We start from the raw sequence: 16986 nt of genomic DNA, 5'->3' as shown, positions 1-16986 counted from the left end.
GGTCTGAGAAACCTGGCAAGTTTTAGGGAAATTCAGAATTTGTTAATGCACGTGCTCTTTTCCTCTAGAACAACTACCGCTGCCACGGGAGAGGCAGATCCTCTTCAACAGCCCAAGTTCAGGGGCGCCCGCCTGGGTGGCTCAGTCGGTTAAGTGTCCAACTTTGCTTGGTTGGACAGGTCATGATCTCACAGTTCGTGAGTTCGAGCCCCACGTCGGGCTCTGTGCTGACAGCTCAGAGCCTGGAGCTGCTTCCGATTCTGTGTCTCCCTCTCTCTCTTCTCTCTCTCTCAAAAATAAACAGATATTAAAAATACATATTCTTTTAAAAAAAAACAAAAACTGTGTTCAGGGGCACCTGGGTGGCTCAGTAGGTTAAGTGTCCAACTCTTGATTTTGGCTCAGGTCACGATCTCACGGTCCGTGCATCAGGCATCAGGCACGGACTATGCAGAGCCTGCTTGGGATTCTGCTTCTCTCCCTCTCTCTCTGCCCCTTCCCAGCTCAAGGGCTCTCTCTCTCTCAAAAGAAATAAATAAATGTTAAAAAACAAAAAACAACCCTGAGTTCAATGAGGAGTCAGCGCCTCACGGGTGCAGAGTCTCAGTGTGGGAAGATGAAAAGATTCTGCGCATCCTCGGTGGTGACCACGGCGCACAGTAGGGAGTGTGCTGAGCGCCACAGGGTTGAACACTTGCGCGGTGAAGGTGGTAAACTGTATATTTTACCACGTTGAAAAAACAATCTCAGTTCCCAAATCCCTTCCTCCTAGCACGGCCGCCACCAGAGAGCACGGGGGGCAGGCTTATGCCGCAAAGCTGCTCTGGGGCTCAATCGGAGACACAGATTTCCAAACACGGAGGGTCGAACGACCAGATGTGTTAACAGAGGATAAGATCGGTGGTGAGCTCCCCATCAAGCACATGCCGACGGCTCACCGCGGAAATGAACGCGCTTCGCTACCAAGAGGAACGAGTAGAACGAAACTAAAGGGACATCGTCCTGTGTCCAGATTACAGTAACTTCTGTTCTACGTCCCTGTCCTTTGAGCCTCTTCCTCTGGACTTGAAACGAATCTGGATTTCCCACACTTTGAATAGCCCCTTCTGAACCACGAACTCGGTTCTTAGAAACGCCTGTACCCATTCCCACTGCCTCGGAGAAAAGTTCCAACATCGGCAGCCAACAGAGCTTCAGGAACCCCCTGAGGTGCGCTGGTAACACAGCAAACCCCAGCGTTCCCTGCGGGAGCGTCACACCTGCTTTTCGTTAGAGACACCTCTTCGCCTCGCGTATTTAAGCTGCACAGAAAACCACCTGTGCGAGAAGGTGACCTGTGGTGACGTCTTCACGGTAACTATTCCCATTCAGGGTATGCTGCTCTCAAGCGGCAAAACTTAAGAGCTAATCAGGTTAAGCTGCCGGTTACCCTGGGTCTGTGTGCGCAGCTCCCCTCGGCACCGGGCCAGGGGAAGCGTGTGTTCCAGACGCAGCGGCAGGAAGAGCTGTACGGCCTCTGCTCTCCCCGCACGTGCGGGGCCGCCTTTCAGTCCGGTGTGTCCCGTGAAGCCTTATCAACACTCGCTCTTCCCTACTTGACCTTCACAGCCAAAGCGTCCGGCCTGCTGCCTTCCTTCCGTCCGGAAGGGTGAGCTGCCCTCTGTCCCCGCCCAGCTGCCAGGCTACTGCCACTCACAGAAACTGTCCCCAGGCCCCTGCTTTATCTCTCAGGTCCCGCGAAGGCTGCTTTCTGCCGGCCGCCTGCAAGGACCCCAGATACAGCCGGTGCAGGCCACAGAACAGGCTTCTGGATGAACCGCCGCCCCGCCCCGCCCACCTCCCCGGATCCCACGTCTCAGACAAAGCCACGGGCTGGGAGAGCCGGCACGTTCTCAGGGACTAGTTGCTGCTCTGGGCCCCAGCACGCCGTCCCCCACTTTCCTCAGACTGTCACCCCAGAGCGGGGTCCTGCATTCTTACCATGATGTTGGAGGCCACAACCATCGGGTCATCGCACACGGACTCAATGAAAAACACCTGGAAGCAAGCAAGGAGGGAAGTGGGGAAACGACAGATGTGACACACAAAGTGTGGATGGCGGGGTCATCGTGGCATCCGCGGACCCCACCTGCGAACACCCAGACACCTAAAACGAACCACTGCTCACTCCTGAGTCCTTCGCCGGCCCACGCCCTAGCCTGGGTAACCCCCCAGACCCCCACAGGACAGGCCCCATCCCACGCGGCAGCAGCAGCGGGTAGAGAACCCGGCCAGGAGCAGAGCCGCCACCGACCGGGAGTCAGCGGAGCCTTCCCTGCTCCGCGTGCCCCGGAGCCAGACCGAAGTTCCGCTCACCTTGAAGTCATTTTCTTTGGCAAAATGAAGGATCATGTGTCTCCTCTCCCTGGTGGTATTGGTGGCATCGAACACCTGACGGGGAGACAGAAAGGCAGTGAAGGGAGCCCAAGCTGGGGATGAGCAGTATTCACCCAACCACAAGCAGGTGAGGGCGGTCACCTCCAGGTGTGAGCCGAAAACGTAGTTCCGGGACAGGCGGCGCCCTGTTCCCACCCCACCCCCACCCCCCACTACCTCCAGCACCGAGGGACGGACCCAGGGAAGGCGGGAAGGGTACTCAGGGCGCACAAACAACAGCCACACGCAGCGGAGGGGCCCGGCTGCTGTAGCAGCCCCCACCCCCTGTCCAGCCCGCCTTGGGGGAGCTGCCCCCCAGCACAGGGGAGGGGCGAGCAGAGCACAGTGCCGGCCGTGCCCGGGTCTGCCCCCAGTTAACCACCCCCCACCCCCCCCACACCGCTCTAGGGGCCTGCTCCCCTCAGCTGTCAGGCCAGAGGCACTAGTCCCTATCTGAGGTGTCCCTAGCGGCTCTCGGCACTGCCCGGGTCAGTGTCTACACCTCTCCCCCTCCAGGGCACCCTGTGCTACGGCATCGGACACAGAGCTGGCACCTCCCCCGGACTTACGGCAATTTGGCCCCCTTCCTTCGTCAGGTAGCTGTTGACATCTCTCAGGGCGGCCAGGGCACACTGCCTGCACACACAGGGAGGGAAGGCACGCGTCAGAGCAGCCCGGCCGACGGGGCAGGCCCGGCAAGCCGCCGCTCACCCCAGCGAGCAGGGGGGCGGCCATCCACGCAGGGAAGCGGGGCTCGCGCCCGGCTGCGCCCTGGACTCTCCCGGGGAGCCCTCAGGAGGCCGACGCCCAGCTCCGGCCCGTGGATTCTCACGGCTCCGTGCGGGGGGCGGCCCGCCTCGCGATCCCCCCAAGGTCCCCGGTGGCCCTGAAACACCGCCGGGGCTGAGCACCACGCCCTTGGGGTTCCCGACCACCCCGGGCTTCAAAGAAAACTCCTTTTCAAAGGTAAGCGGAAGGTGTTCCACAAAAACAATGGCGACGTCGCCTCGATCCATATCGACCGGCAGCTGAACCCGACCCTCTGGGAGCAGAGGAAGCAGCGAGTCTCACGGAGGCCGGGCCCGTCCTAACACCCCCGGAGGCGGGGCCACACCCGGCGGCCACGGCCAAGCCACGCGCAGGCCAGCTTCCTCTCTCCCTGGCAGAACCCGGCTTCGGGAGGCAAAGCACCCAAGTCCAGGCTCCCACCGCAGCTCGGGCCTTACTTGCGGACTTTCATGGCTTCCTCGTTGTCGGGGCGGAAGAAGCTGTAGGAGCTGTACTGTCTGACGGCCTCGCGGCGGTACTCGCCGACGTTGAACACTGTGGGGACAAAGGCGAGGACCCTCAGCTCCCCCCGGGGAAGAAGGAGCCACCGCTCTCTAAAAGGGAGCCCGGCCAACACGCCGACACCAGCCTCGGTGAGGTCCCACTAAGACATGGAGGCCGGAGAGCGGATCCACGCCCAGGGCTGTGACCCCGGCAGGCAGCCCATTCTCCCCGAGGCCCGCCGCCGCTCAGGCCGCCCTGCTTTCCCACAGACCGTCTCCCACTGCCCTGTCTGCAGGGGCGGCTCCACGAGGCTGTGTGAAGCGGAAGCTGCCACGTGTCCGGCGAAAACGGGGGCAGAGGGATTCCTGCGCACGGTGCCCTAGGATGGCGCTGGGGGTCACCCTTACCTCCGGGCCCAGACCCACCATTCGTCTGCTGACCCGGGGAAGCATGGAGCATTTACGGGACAGTGACCGTACGACACAATGCACCAGGCACTGTGGGGGACAGTGGATGTGATACCTCGTCCCCCACCTCACGACACTTCCCATTTAGTCGGAAAGACCCGGCCAAGAGTCATATAAAGGTAACCAATGGTGCAGAGCGTTGTAGGACAGTCAGCAGAGGAAAGTCACAACTACGTGCTACAGTAACTTAGAGGGCACAGGAGCGCCTGGGTGGCTCAGTCGGTTGAGCATCCGACTTCAGCTCAGGTCACCATCTTGCGGTTCATGAGTTCGAACCCCACGTCGGGCTCTGTGCTGTCAGCACAGAACCTGCATTAGATCCTCAGTCTCCCTCTGTCTCTCTGTACCTCCCCTGCTCACACTATCAAAAATAAATTTTAAAAAATAAAAAAAAAAAAAAAGGAAGGGCCCAGATCCCTATAGACCATGAGGCCAGAAGGTGGCGGAGGCTGAGCCGGGCAGGCTGTGGGGCAGCACGAAGTAAGGATGCGTACACAGCACGCCGAGTGACAAGGCCAAAGAGGGTCCCCTCGCTTGAGGGGACAGACCAGCCCGAGACTGAAGCACTCTGTGTCACGACCCTGGCCTTGGCGCACAGCCTCACCTTTTGTGGGGACGCCAATCCAGTTGAGGTAGCGAGTCAGCTTCTTTGAGATGTACGTCTTGCCCCGGGCCGGGAGCCCCACCATGACGATCACGGTGGGGGAGTTGGTCAGCTTCGGCCCACAGGCTGCGGAGAGAACACAGTCAGCTGTGAGCCACGACGCCGTGCGCGTCCATGCGCCAGAGCCAGTGCCCCGCCACGGACCTTCGAGAATTCTGCAGAAACCCCGTTTTCGTGCCCACCTCAGAGCCCTGGGCGCTTTGCAGTCCGGCAACACCTCGACCCTCTGTTGGCCAGAGCCCCACCCCGCCCCCAGTCTCCGTCTTGCTTTCAGGCCACGCGGGACAGGGGGACTGTCCCAACCCCAAATTCCCAACGGATTCCTGAGGGCCCCGAGCCCAGCCAGGAGCCCCGCTACTAACCCCAGAGCAGGAAGGGATTCCCCAACACCGGCAGGGGCGAGGTTAACAGTGGGAGAAACATTTCAAGAATAAGACACCAGGGAGAGAGGTTTTCACTGGATTTTAAGAAAGCAGCCCAGGGGCGCCTGGGTGGCTCACTCGGGTAAGCATCCAGCCGGCTCAGGTCATGATCTCACGGTCTGTGGGTTCGAGCCCCGCGTCGGGCTCTGTGCTGACAGCTCAGAGCCTGGAGCTGCTTCGGATTCTGTGTCTCCCTCTCTCTGTGATCCTTCCACTGATCACACTGTCTCTCTCTCAGAAATAAAACATTTAAAAATTTTTTAAAAAGAGAAGAAAGCAGCCCAAAGAGCCCTGTACTGGAAACTTAAGGTGCCGTATTTCCTTGGCTGGTGTCTTGCATTTGAGACTAAGGTGACTCCAGCATCCTGGTGACAAGAGTGACGCACGAGCCTGGCCACCTGCCCTTCCCAGCCCAGCGGCACTGCCTGGAGCTCACTGGCCACCACAGTCAACCTCGCCCTCCGGGTCAGCTACGTGCCACCGCTCCCGGGCAGCGGCCACACGGCGAGCCAAAGCTACTGTGACCACACCGCAGATCTAGGCAGATGCCAGACGTAGACAGGGCTCCGTCTCTCTCTAAGCCAGGAAGTGCCACGTGGGGACGGAAGGAGAGCCCCCAGGCCACAGACAGGCACAGGCTTGATAGAGGACACCCTCCCTAGGCTGGACGCCCCCCGCATGGCCCAGACTCGGCCTCTGGCCAAGCGGAGATCACAGGTCCAAACACCACCATGTTATTCTGACCTGTGGGCTGGGGGCAGGGAGGAGGCAGACAGAACGCCGAGGGGCTGTTTCCTCCTCCTCTAGACCATCAGTGAGCTTCTCCAGGCAGAGCGAGGAGGAAGAAGAAAGGCCTTCAGGAGGCCAGGAGCCACGGAGGAGCCACAGAAGCCCGTGGCTGGGACTCTCCGGCCCCCAGTGCTGGGAATGCACGCGTTCCCAGCAGACGGGCATTTCCCTGCCCGGTGTGAGCACACAAAAGCACCAGTGGGTTTTCGTGAGTCCCAAGAAAAGTGATGGCCTTCCGGAAAACCAGGGGGGAACGTAAGACACGCCCTACTATGTGCACCATGTCAGCTGCCAGGGGACACACGAGAGGTCTCCTCACTCACACGCCGGGATCACTGACTCCTGATCCTTCCCTCACGCCACGGGCCGGCCCCTGGTCTTACCCAACGTCCCCACACACCACTGCCCCCGAGAGCATCCAAACGTGCGGGGACAGATGGACCCGCTCCCTCCCTCCCACCCCTCAGCTGTGCACATGCACGGAAAACTTTCGAAGGACTCATGCCAAGTAAGCGGAGGCAGAGGTTGGCCGGTTGATCAAAACAGTTCTACTGTCACGTAACCGTATGCGCAAATCTCCTCTAGCAGGAGATGCTTCGAGCGGAAGCTCCCATGAAGGCTCGGCAGAGTAAACAGCGTACGCCAAAACTTCAAGTTGAATCGCAAACCCAAATAAATCATCAGTGTCTTCTTTGGCAAAGCGAAAGCCGTCCCCCCCTTCCTCTGGCTCCCTGCACAAGATTCGGCGGAACTGCCCACGGCGCTGTGGCTGTCATTCCACCCTGGCGCTCCTGGGTCTCAAACAGCAGGGAAGACTCCGGCTAAGCCACCCACATCCCTCCGTGTCCTTCGTGTAAACTCACAGGCTATCTCGAGTGCCTTCATCCTATAAGCACCTGCCCCTGCCTCAGTTCCCCTCAGACCCTCAGTCTCTTCTTCTCTGCGGACCTTGTTAACTCACGGAAGAAGAGTGCCTCCTTCTACCTCTCACACCATCTTCCTCTTCCCCCAGCAAGCACAGGGATCAGGGGAGGGAAGTATGGAGTTAAACAAACTCTGCTAAAACCTCTTGGGTGTTTCATTTCATCTTTCACAAACATTTAGTATTTTAACTTTTATGGACCCCCTCCCTCAAACAGTTTTTACACTCAGATGCATTTAGATGTGAAACTTAGATGTCACCGTAAGCATGTTTAAGGGATACACACACGCTCGCTATGTTGAAAGGCTAGAGAAGCGATTGTTTAAAGATCGCTGGGTTAAGGGACTGTAAACATCTTGGCTGCAGTCTGGGGTGGGGCGGGGAGGGGTGGAGCTCAAGCCTAACGTGTCATCCAAGGCTGAGGCTGTCACTTGAGTAAAAGATCACAGAAAGCCACCAAGTTCTGGGAAGTCACCCTCGAGTCTATGTCATTCCATCTACCCCTTCGCTCAGCAGACACATGCGCCAGGCGCCCCGTGGGCACAGGGCATTAGGTGGACACAGTCCTGTGCTGAGAAGCGTCCGGTCTGGGGTGGGGAAGAGACACGGTGCCAGCAAAGTCGCTTCGCAGCGCAATAAACACCGTGATGAAAGCAGAGGGGCTGATGCTGGTGCCAGGGGTCCCCGGGGGGCCATCCGAATCGGGGAGCCAGAGTGCGCATCGCTGAGCAGCCCGAGCCCAGCCCTGCGCACCCACACCCAGCCCCACCGGGATCAGCACGTAACGCACACCGGCCACGTGTGCGTTCCCTGTGGGCAAGTGGACACAGGAAAGCAGACGACCACGAGGCGGCCAAGCTGGCGAGGGCGGTGAGCGCAGCGTCCGGTGACCGGAGTGGCCAGCCCTGGACCGGCCGGGGCGAAACCCTTCGTGTCCTGGACACAGCAGGCTGGACTCCAGGGTTCCCATTCCGGCCCCAGGCCCCAGATGAAGTGACTCACGTCCCTGACAACGTGTCATGCACTGACACAGGCAGGGGCTCCACAGCTCGCCCCCCAAACTGCCACCCACACCCCATGCTCAGGAAGCAAAATACACAGTTAGAAGCCGCTCCGTCGCTCCCACACCTCCCGCAGGCTTTCTTTTATCCACAGGCACTCGAAAATGGCAACTTCCAAAGATGCCACGTCACTGGTATTCTTTTCGGGCAGCAGGTAATCACACTTCGATGATACGTTCCAGGGAAACAAATGAAAGGGCCGTGGAGGACAGACAGACGGACGGACGGCTGCAGGTGCAGACGGGGCACGCCCCCGTTTGCAAGGGCCAACCCAGTACCGCACAGAAAGACCTGCTGTGACCCCACGTTACCCTGGGCCGCCCGGGGGGGGGGGCTCTCCGGGAAACGGGCTTCACGTACTTGGCCCCAGGATGACAGAATGCGGGCCCAGAAAGTTCTTCGGTCCCACTGCTGGGTACCATACTCCTTCACCAGCTCGCATGCACACTTTAACGCACGCCTAACTAACCTGTGTCCAACGAACAGCCCTCCTGACTGACGTGGTCTCTGTCGGCAACGGGAAGGAAATGGGCATTTTAGAGACGTCGGACAGCCTTGAGGGGCGGGTGACAGCACAGCGGCAGAGAGAGCGGAGCTGGGAGTCAAAGAAATCGTGTTGGAAGTAGCCGGGCCCGGCCCCTTCCTCGGACCTTGGCCCAGTTATTGATCTCTCAGCGTCTTAGCTGCCTTGCCTGTGAAGTGGAGATGCTCCAAAAGGTTCTTCGGAGGATTAACGACCGTGGGGCGCGTGTGAGCTGCTTCTTGCAACAGCCCCGTCGGGCTCAGCCCGTTCCGTCACTCCAGACGTGAGGGGACGGAGAGCCACAGGCAAAGCCGGGGCCCACTGCACACGTCGTGAGCGCGGAACTGGGGCTCAGCTGGGTCTCTCTCACCTGCAATTCTTCAAGTGCCCTTTCCTAAACCGAACTCCTGCTTCTCCACCAGTGGCAGAATCGAAAACGCTTCTAAAAAATTCAGGATTGCCGGGCCACACCTCCAGGACGTCTAACAACCTGGCTTGGGCTACCAATAGGGATTTTTCTGGGGTTTTTTTCCCCCAAGCTTCCCCCAAATGATTGCAAAGTACAGTGAAGTCTGAGAATCACTGCTGTAAAGTGTAGTGGCCAGCCAAGGGTAAGGTAGAGATTTCTCCAGAACGTCCCCCTTACCTCCTTTAAGTTGGAATACCATCAGTGGGTCTGAGCCCCTACCGAGATGAAAGTCTAACCGTAGGCAGTATGGAATGTATCAGACTGTAAAAACCAGTCCCCAGTGGATAAGTAACTGGCCCAAATAAGTCAGGACTTCCACCCAGGGGCCCCCACTTTTAGTGATGGTGAACAAACAGCATAGGGAGCCAGGCAATCCTGACCCTCCCTGTTGATTACTTCCCTGTCAGTAAGTCCTATTACCAATCTGCATTTGAAGGAAATGGCAGGTTTTGTAAGAAGCACTTACCACCAAGTGCATGTAGCAACAGGACACCCAACTGATGTGCTTTAGCCCCAGAAAGATCGTCAAGCCAGGCAGCCCAGAGCCTTCCACTGGTTTCTCTACTGTCCTCTGCACATGAACGGTAATGCTCACCGCGCCGTCTTTTAATGAATAAACCTCAGGGGAATCTGCTGTCGACTCTCAACTAAGACACTGCTTAGAAAGACGGTAACAGGTTTAGAAGGAAGAACATCCAAGTTTCCCAGTACCATTAGAGATGGTGGCAAGGGAAGGGAATCAGGAAAGATGCAACAAGAAATACCCTCTTTTCCCCTTCTGATGAGGGACAAATGTGACTGTATAAACCGAGAAAGACGGCACAACCTGAAATAAGGTCATGTAATAAATACCCAGGGTGCAGGCATTTTTATAAGGAAGAATGTGTCCAAGACTACACCCCAGAGCCACGCACGGGGATTCCTGCAGTGGGCGGGGACGAGAGACTAAGAGACTTAATCCATCCACTTTAGCACCCCCCCCCCATGCACACACCAGGGATATTAGGCAAATCTCTAATCTGCGTGTGAGACGTGCAAACTGATGGAGGCTAATGGATGGGTCCCCGGAGCCTGGAAGAAGGAAGCATCAATGCACGCTTGCGTGTCTCCGACTCACACGACAGATTGGACGCCAGCCAATCTCAGTGCCGTCCACACCCAACCCCAAGCCCCCACCCTGAACCTCGGGGGACCACTCAGCGTGTGCCCATGTGAGCACCTACAAACCTACACACCATAGCTACAGAAACACGTACTTCCGTAGAGAGAGAACCGAACTAGGTTTGTGTGACCCATTACAGCCTACAAAGTGCTCCACAGATACTGGTTTTATTCAAAAGTCAAAAAGGGCGGGGTCGTGTCGGGGTCGTGTGGTGGCCGCATCGCCCGCACGACTGAAGGCACTGCATTCCCACGACCAACGGGGGAGCGGGGGAGTCACTGTGGCCAGCCCCAGGGGAGCGAGCTGTTTCAGAGTGGATCTGAGGGGGCTGGGAGCCAGAAACGGACCCCGGGACCACCTTGCAAAGAAACCAGCCCTCGCTCAGGCTACGGAGGCCCCCAGAACCCTCAGGTCCAGCACAGGGGGCCAGGTGGTGGAGGAGCGGCCCCCAGTGTCCGCCTCGGTCGCCAGGATGAGCCAGGAGCCGGCTCTCCCCGCCTCCTGTTGGGGGGGGGGGGGCGGGGGAGGGGTGGTGATTCAGACCTGGGCAAAGCCTGAGGTGGCAAGCTGTCACCACGGCCTCGGTGACCATCCCCTGGGAAACGTGGCAGCAGAGAGGCCAGCAGGCTGCCCTGCGCTCCTGGAAGCCACCTTCAGGACTGGCCCACGGGTCCCGTGTTTACCTCTCTGCAACCTGACCCTGCCTGAAGCAGAACACCCCGCTCCACCGCCCCCGCCCACCTGGCAGGTCCTGGGGGGGGTCACCCTCCAACCCCGGGGACCACCCTTTCAGTAGGTGGCTGCCTGCGTTGCGAGGGACGGGGCCCAAGGTAAAAGGCAAAAGCTTTGCAAAGCATTTGCAGCCGATGACAGAGCAGGAAGGTGAACTGCCAGCAAATTCCAAGCACGGGGGAGTGTGTGAGTGTGAGCGTGCGCGCGCGTGAACCGCTGCCAAGTGTGCGGTCACGGACCCGGAGCCTCCCCGGACCCGGGAGCGCAGGCTTCGTTCCGGGGGGACAGTAAATACACCGAAGGAAAAGGAGAGAGCAGGGCGAGGGGACAGGGAGGGAAAGACGGGGTGGAGAGAAGGAGACGGCGAAGCGGAGAGTAAAACGACACGGGAGCCGTAGCTACAGACGAGAGAGAGAAGCGTGGAAAGCGGGAGACAGATCGAGGTGCGGAGGAGGCGGAGGCAGAGCGCAGGGGAGGTAGCGAAGCGCAGAGACCGGCGGCGGAGAGGCCCGCCGCGCCCCCCGGCCGCGCTCGGCGCGCAGACGCCCGGGAGAGCGGTTCCGGCCGCGGCACACGCGGGCGCCGGGCGGCCCCGAGGCCGGGGCTTCCCGCCGAGGCCCGCGCGTCCCGCCCCCCGGCGGCAGGCGCGGAGGCCGGGGCGCGCTCGGAGCTCCCCGGGGCCTCTGCGCTCCGGGCGCCGCGGGGTTGGGCTGGCGGGGCCGGGCCACAGCGCCCCCGACGCCCGCCCGGGGAGGCGCGGCGCCCGCACCCCGGCCGAGGCGAGGGGGACCCGCCCGCCCGCGGGGAGGAGCGGGGAGGAGCGGGGCGCGCCCGGCCCCGGCGGCCGCCACACAATGGCCCGGCCCCGCGCGCCGCGCGCCGCTGCCCTGCAGCCCGGCCCCCGCGCGAATCTGCACTCACATCTGGGCAGCGAGGGGCGGTGGTCGACGGGGATCCAGATCTTCTGCACCCGGCTCTGTGTCAGCTCCAGGGGCATCTTCACGGCCTGGACTCGGCGGGCCTCCGCCCCCCGCGAAGAAGTCAGACTTGGGGAGGAGAGCCTGCCGACCCCCGAAACAAAGGGGAAGAGGGGGTGCGTGCGCGAGAGCGCGGCGCGGGGGCTCGCCCGTGCGCCGCTTCGGGGAAACGTGCTTTGTGCTCAATCACGAACGACCGCTCGGGGCGTGAGGCTGCACGGGCGCTGCGCGGGGGGCCGGCGGCTGGGGCTGCCCGGGCCGCCGCCGCAGGGCCGGGCGCGGCCACTCGGGGAGCCCTCGGGATGCCCGGGGCGCAGTGACAGCCGCAGTCGCCGCTCGGCTCGGACGCCTCCCCACCCGCTCGCCTCGGCTCCAGCTCGGCTAGGATGCCTCGCGCCGGGCCGGGGCTTTTAAGTCAGCCCACGGGGACGCACACGTCACCCTCGGGGCGGGGACGCATTCTTCGGGTTCCAGCCCTCTTTCGCGGAGGGGCGGGGGCCGGCCCGGAGGCGGCCTGCTGGCGCCCCCTGCAGGTCGGCACCAGCAGCGCGCCCGGCTCCGGCAATGCCTCGGATGACGCCCTGAACTCAGCTGCGGCTAAAAAGCCCCACTCCCTAAACGCCCTCCTACGTCCCCCTAAAAACGACTAGCACAGCTTCCCAGAATAACCACCTCGGCTGTGCTGGGAGGAAAGCAGCGGCGCCGTCCAGTGCGGTCCCTGGGTCCCCGTAGCCGAGTCACTTTGGATGCTGGTTAAAGGGCGTCCTACTGGCCCGGCCCCTCTGGGAGTGGGACCCCAAAACTCTACATTCTTAACACGCACCCCAGATCAGGCACAGTCAAGTGGATGATCCAGGCTTAGGACCCACAGGTTGGAGAGAGGTTAGGGGCTTCGGGGGTGCGGGTGGGGGGGGTCTCTGCTACCTCGGGGGAAAGGGTGCCCTATGGGGCATAGGTCTCTGGGTGACGCCCTGGCAACGGTGCTCCTGGATACCTGTGCGTCTCACCCCCTACGACCCCCGACCCCCGCGGGGAGGGGGCTTCCCTGGTCCGTCGTCCCTACCCCGTCCACTTTCCTAAATCCCTTAGAAACCCTGGCTTGTGCTGTACATCGCTCCCCCAACACCCAGCCCCGCAGACCTGGAACCCGGGGTCCCCCACCCTGCTGCTGAGAGGCCCAAGGGGCTGGGACTCGGGAGGGGACACGAAAGCCCCCGACGGCGGGACGGCACAGGACCGAGGCACCTTGGTTCTCAGGATCACCGTTTATCATAGTTTCAATAGACCTTAATTTCTCTGAGTTTTACTTTTCATTACCTGACCACAGGCCCCGGAATAACTCCGGGGGGGGGGGGGTGGCGCCTTGCCTGTGCAGCCCCCTAAACTGCACATTTCTCCAGCCCAGCTCGCACCTCTTCCTCGGCATTTGTTTTTTAGGTGTGTATGTGTGTTTCCTGCCTCCACGGTCTTCGGAGTTTTGCATCAGCCCGTGGCGTGGGACAGTCGTGCAGTCGGGCCGCCGGCCCCCCTGTGAAGGTCCGGGGAGCCCTCCGCGGGGGCTGACGGCACCCAGAGTGGCATGTGAGTGCAGCGCGCGGCACAGCGGCACCGCAGCGCTGCCCGCCTCGCGGGGCTGCGGGCCTCCCTCCGAGACGGCGCCGCGACGCGCAGGGAGCCGGCGGCGCGGCCCGAAGCCACACGGCCGCAGAGCGGGGCGCGCACAGCCTGCCACACGTCGCTCACGTCCCGCATGGCTCGGCGGCACCGCGCCCCGCCCCGCCCCGCCCTCCCGGGCTCCCAGCCCTCCCCCGGCTGCGCGCCAGCCCGCGCAGGGGCGGGGAGCGCCGAGCGTCGCCCACCGCCCGGGGGTCCCAGACCCCCCGCCCGCCCCCACTCCGGGCACCCCGCCAAGCCAGGGCCTTCCACCTTCTCGGGGGGGGGGGGAGGGGGGGCGCCGCGAGTCCCCGACGCGGCCCAGCGCGCGCAACCCCCCCAGCCCCCCCGCCCCCCGCGTCCCGACCGTGTTGCTAGCACCGCCCCCCCTCCCCTCCCGGAGTCCCCGCCCCCCCCCCTCCGACAGCTTTGCTGACTGTCTGGTTTCGGCTGTCGGGCAGCTGTTCAGAAACCCGAGTGCATCGCACTGCACTTGTTTTTCTGCAGTGGGAGCAGATGCCGCAGGGGACGGCCTCGAACGCCCGGGGCGGGCCCACGCCACTCCTGCAACCCGAGTGGGCCGGCCCGAGGCGCAGCACCGCCGCGGGGTCGGCGAGGGGCCCGCGCGTGTGCCCGTGGCCGGGGCTTGCACACCTCCACGCGTGCCCCTCCGGGAAGAATCCGTGTCCTTGCGAGCCTACTTTCCCCTAGGAGGTTTTGCACACACAGGCGGGGCACGGGGACACGGCGGCGATCCGCCAACCTCCAGGCTTGCAGACCGCTGCGGGTTTCAGCTCAGGGGGCGTGGGGTCCTGGCTAGCGGGAGCTCGGCTCCGCGGCCCTGACCTGGGTGAGGGGCCGGGCGGGGTCCAGCTCTGAGCGCAGCAGGCAGCCGGAGCCCCGCAGGGAACCCGCCGCCGCTGCTCACTTTCCCGCCTGTGCGTCCGGGCGCCCTGGGCCTCTGTGTCCTGCGGGGTCCCCCAAAGACTTAAATTCTCCCTCATCACCTCCCGCACCTGATGAGGGCGGGCCACCCCCGCTAGGCTCCTGATACCTAAGTGCACAGAAAGCGGAACACCCGGGGTTCAACGAGGAATTCACACTTGAAAATAAAGCAAGGTAGCATCCTTCTGAGTTACCCTAATGTACAGTTACCCTAATGTACTTGGGGACAAAATTGCTTCACTGCAAAACCGTCTATGAACAACCCACTGCGACCGAATTCCAGGAGGGCACGAGCTCAGAGTTCACTGGTGGAGCCGAGGATCCTCCGAACTTTTCCCCTCGTTCTGCTAAAGGCTCCAGCCTCCACCAGCTTCCCCGCCACCAACCTGGTGATCAGCCACTCGCCCCTTCAGAAAAGGCTGTTGATACACAAATTTCTCTGTGTTTTACAGACAGGACAGCTCCAAGTACCAGGGGGGACTCTGTGGTCCTGGACACAATGAAGGCAAGATGGAACCTTCCAGACTAGCCAGTGCCTTGTTTTAATTGAGTAAAGGGAAGTTTAGGGGTTAGAGGGCGTAAGGAACTCACTCAAAGGTCCCGACCACCAGTTGGGAACTCTTCTCCCCTCCCTGGACGCAGGCATGGGATAGTTCCCGGGGGGCCTTGTGATGGGCACACTTGAACCCCTGGGCGCTGAGTAGTCTCAGGAAGGGAAGACCACACTGTGGTTCAGACCCCCTCACCCAGACCAGCTGAGCTGTTTGACAGAAAAGAGCAGAGAAAGAGCTTGTGCAATAATGCCTAGTGGAGGTGGGATGGAGAATTCTTTAGCGAGGTGGATACTCCACGGAAGATGGCAGGAGTGGTTTTCTCCGTGACCTTCCCTTCGCTCTGTCAGCCAAGGTCATCTAACCCTTACCCCTGCTCCCCGAGGCTGCTGAGCAGCCAGGAGCGACTCTGCTTGGAAGATCCTGTGCCAGCCAGCCAGATTGAAACCTTTAAACCGCGCTATACCCACCCCCTCCCCAGTGAGAGGATCGGAGAACAAGCTGTGGCAAGCTGGGAGCCATCCGAAGGTCTTAATTAGACACAAAGTGTCGTCATTTGCTCCTTTAACAATCCCATGTCTGAGAGAGTGAAGTGAGGCACCAAATAAAACAGGGAAATAAACCCTTACCTCACCGTCCATCCAAAAAACAAAAGAGAGGTTGATTTTTTTGCTAATGTTTGTCCCTCACGCAGGAACACAAACGAACGGGAACGCAGACACCAATACCCACACAATGCCACACGGGTGGGTTGAAAACCCAGTTCAGAAGTGGCACGTGGAGGTTTATGGCACCTCCATTCATAATCACCAAAAAGAGGTCGCAGCCACGATGGGCTCCGGCGGCTGAATGGATAAAGATGCTGTGGTCCGTGCAACGGGAGACCATTCAGCACGAAAAAGAAATGAGGCACCAAGCCACAAAAGGACATGGAGACGTATGTGCATATTAGTAAGTGAAAGAAGCCAATCTGAGAAGGCTACACACCGTATGATTCCAAGTCCGCGGGGTGCCAAGGGCGGGCAGCCGGGGCGGGGGTGGGGGGTGGACGGTTAGCAGAAGCGCAGGAGTTATGTAGGGTGGTTAGCTTCTCTGTACGATGCTACAGTGGTGGATACGTGACATTACACATGTGTCCAAAGTCACGGAATATGCACAACCCCAAGACGGAACCCCAAGGTAAGCTATGGACTCGGTGACAATGACGCGTCCGTGCGAGTTTGTCCTTAGCAAAACCGCACCACTCTGGTGAGTGACTTTGATAATCCGGGACGCTATGCACGTGTGGGGCTTTGCGTAGGACAGCCCACTACGTCCCTCTCAGTTTTGCTGTGGACCCAAAACCGCTTTAAAAATAATAAAGTCCCTTTAAAAACATCGGTATGTCAGGGCGCCTGGGGGGCTCAGTCAGTTAAGCGTCTGACTTTGGCTCAGGTCCTGATCTCAGGGTTCGTGAGATCAAACCCAGTGTCGGGCTCCGTGCTGACAGCTCAGAGCCTGGAGCCTGCTCGGATTCTGTGTGTGTGTGTGTGTGTGTGTGTGTGTGTGTGTGTGTCTCTCTCTGCCCCTCCCTCTCTATGTCTTTCTCTCTCTCTCAAAAATAAACATTAAAATAGGTTTTTAAAAAATCATTATGTCTCCACCAGTGTCACATGCTCTTCCCCCATCAAGTGGACTTGCATGTCTCAGTATGAGGCTGTGACGACATTCCTCTGTGGCCACAGCCTGGCTCTGGGTGAGCAGACACAAAGTGTGCAGCTGACGCCTCAGAGAGTCTCGCAGCAAGTTAGGAAGTTTCCATCTCCCTTGGCCAAGCTCTGCTACCCCGCTTTCTGCAGACCTTCCCTTTCCTCAGGACACGTCCCTGAACCTGGGACCAGGCTCTTCAAACTGCCCGTCGGTGCTCCTCATCAAGCCCGGCGACTGCTTTCAGAGCATTTCACACTCCTTGTTGACCTCCTC

At 60.5% G+C, this 16986-nt stretch overlaps 1 protein-coding gene across 3 annotated transcripts in view; it reads right to left on the bottom strand.

Moving 5' to 3' along the window:
• The window catches only part of PFKFB3 (6-phosphofructo-2-kinase/fructose-2,6-biphosphatase 3), a 71127-nt gene that overhangs the window by 14276 nt on the left and 39865 nt on the right, over positions 1 to 16986 (bottom strand). The window contains exons 1-6 of one of the 3 annotated variants that reach the window (XM_039240362.1): positions 11820 to 12245; positions 4759 to 4884; positions 3642 to 3738; positions 2985 to 3051; positions 2356 to 2430; positions 1981 to 2037 (exon numbers count right to left, since the gene is read on the bottom strand). In XM_039240362.1, the coding sequence (XP_039096293.1) occupies positions 1981 to 2037; positions 2356 to 2430; positions 2985 to 3051; positions 3642 to 3738; positions 4759 to 4884; positions 11820 to 11895 (498 nt within the window). In that variant the 5' untranslated portion in view covers positions 11896 to 12245. Of the gene's footprint in view, positions 1 to 1980; positions 2038 to 2355; positions 2431 to 2984; positions 3052 to 3641; positions 3739 to 4758; positions 4885 to 11819; positions 12246 to 16986 lie in introns of those variants that run through there. The other 2 variants (XM_039240364.1, XM_039240363.1) reach the window with 2 other exon arrangements.

The sequence above is a fragment of the Hyaena hyaena genome, unplaced genomic scaffold, assembly GCF_003009895.1.
Source record: "Hyaena hyaena isolate Hyena2069 unplaced genomic scaffold, ASM300989v1 scaffold_174, whole genome shotgun sequence".
NCBI classification, from domain to species: Eukaryota; Metazoa; Chordata; class Mammalia; order Carnivora; family Hyaenidae; genus Hyaena; species Hyaena hyaena.
The sequence above is the reverse complement of the archived record's forward strand: the minus strand, read 5'-3'. Positions and strand labels throughout refer to the sequence as shown.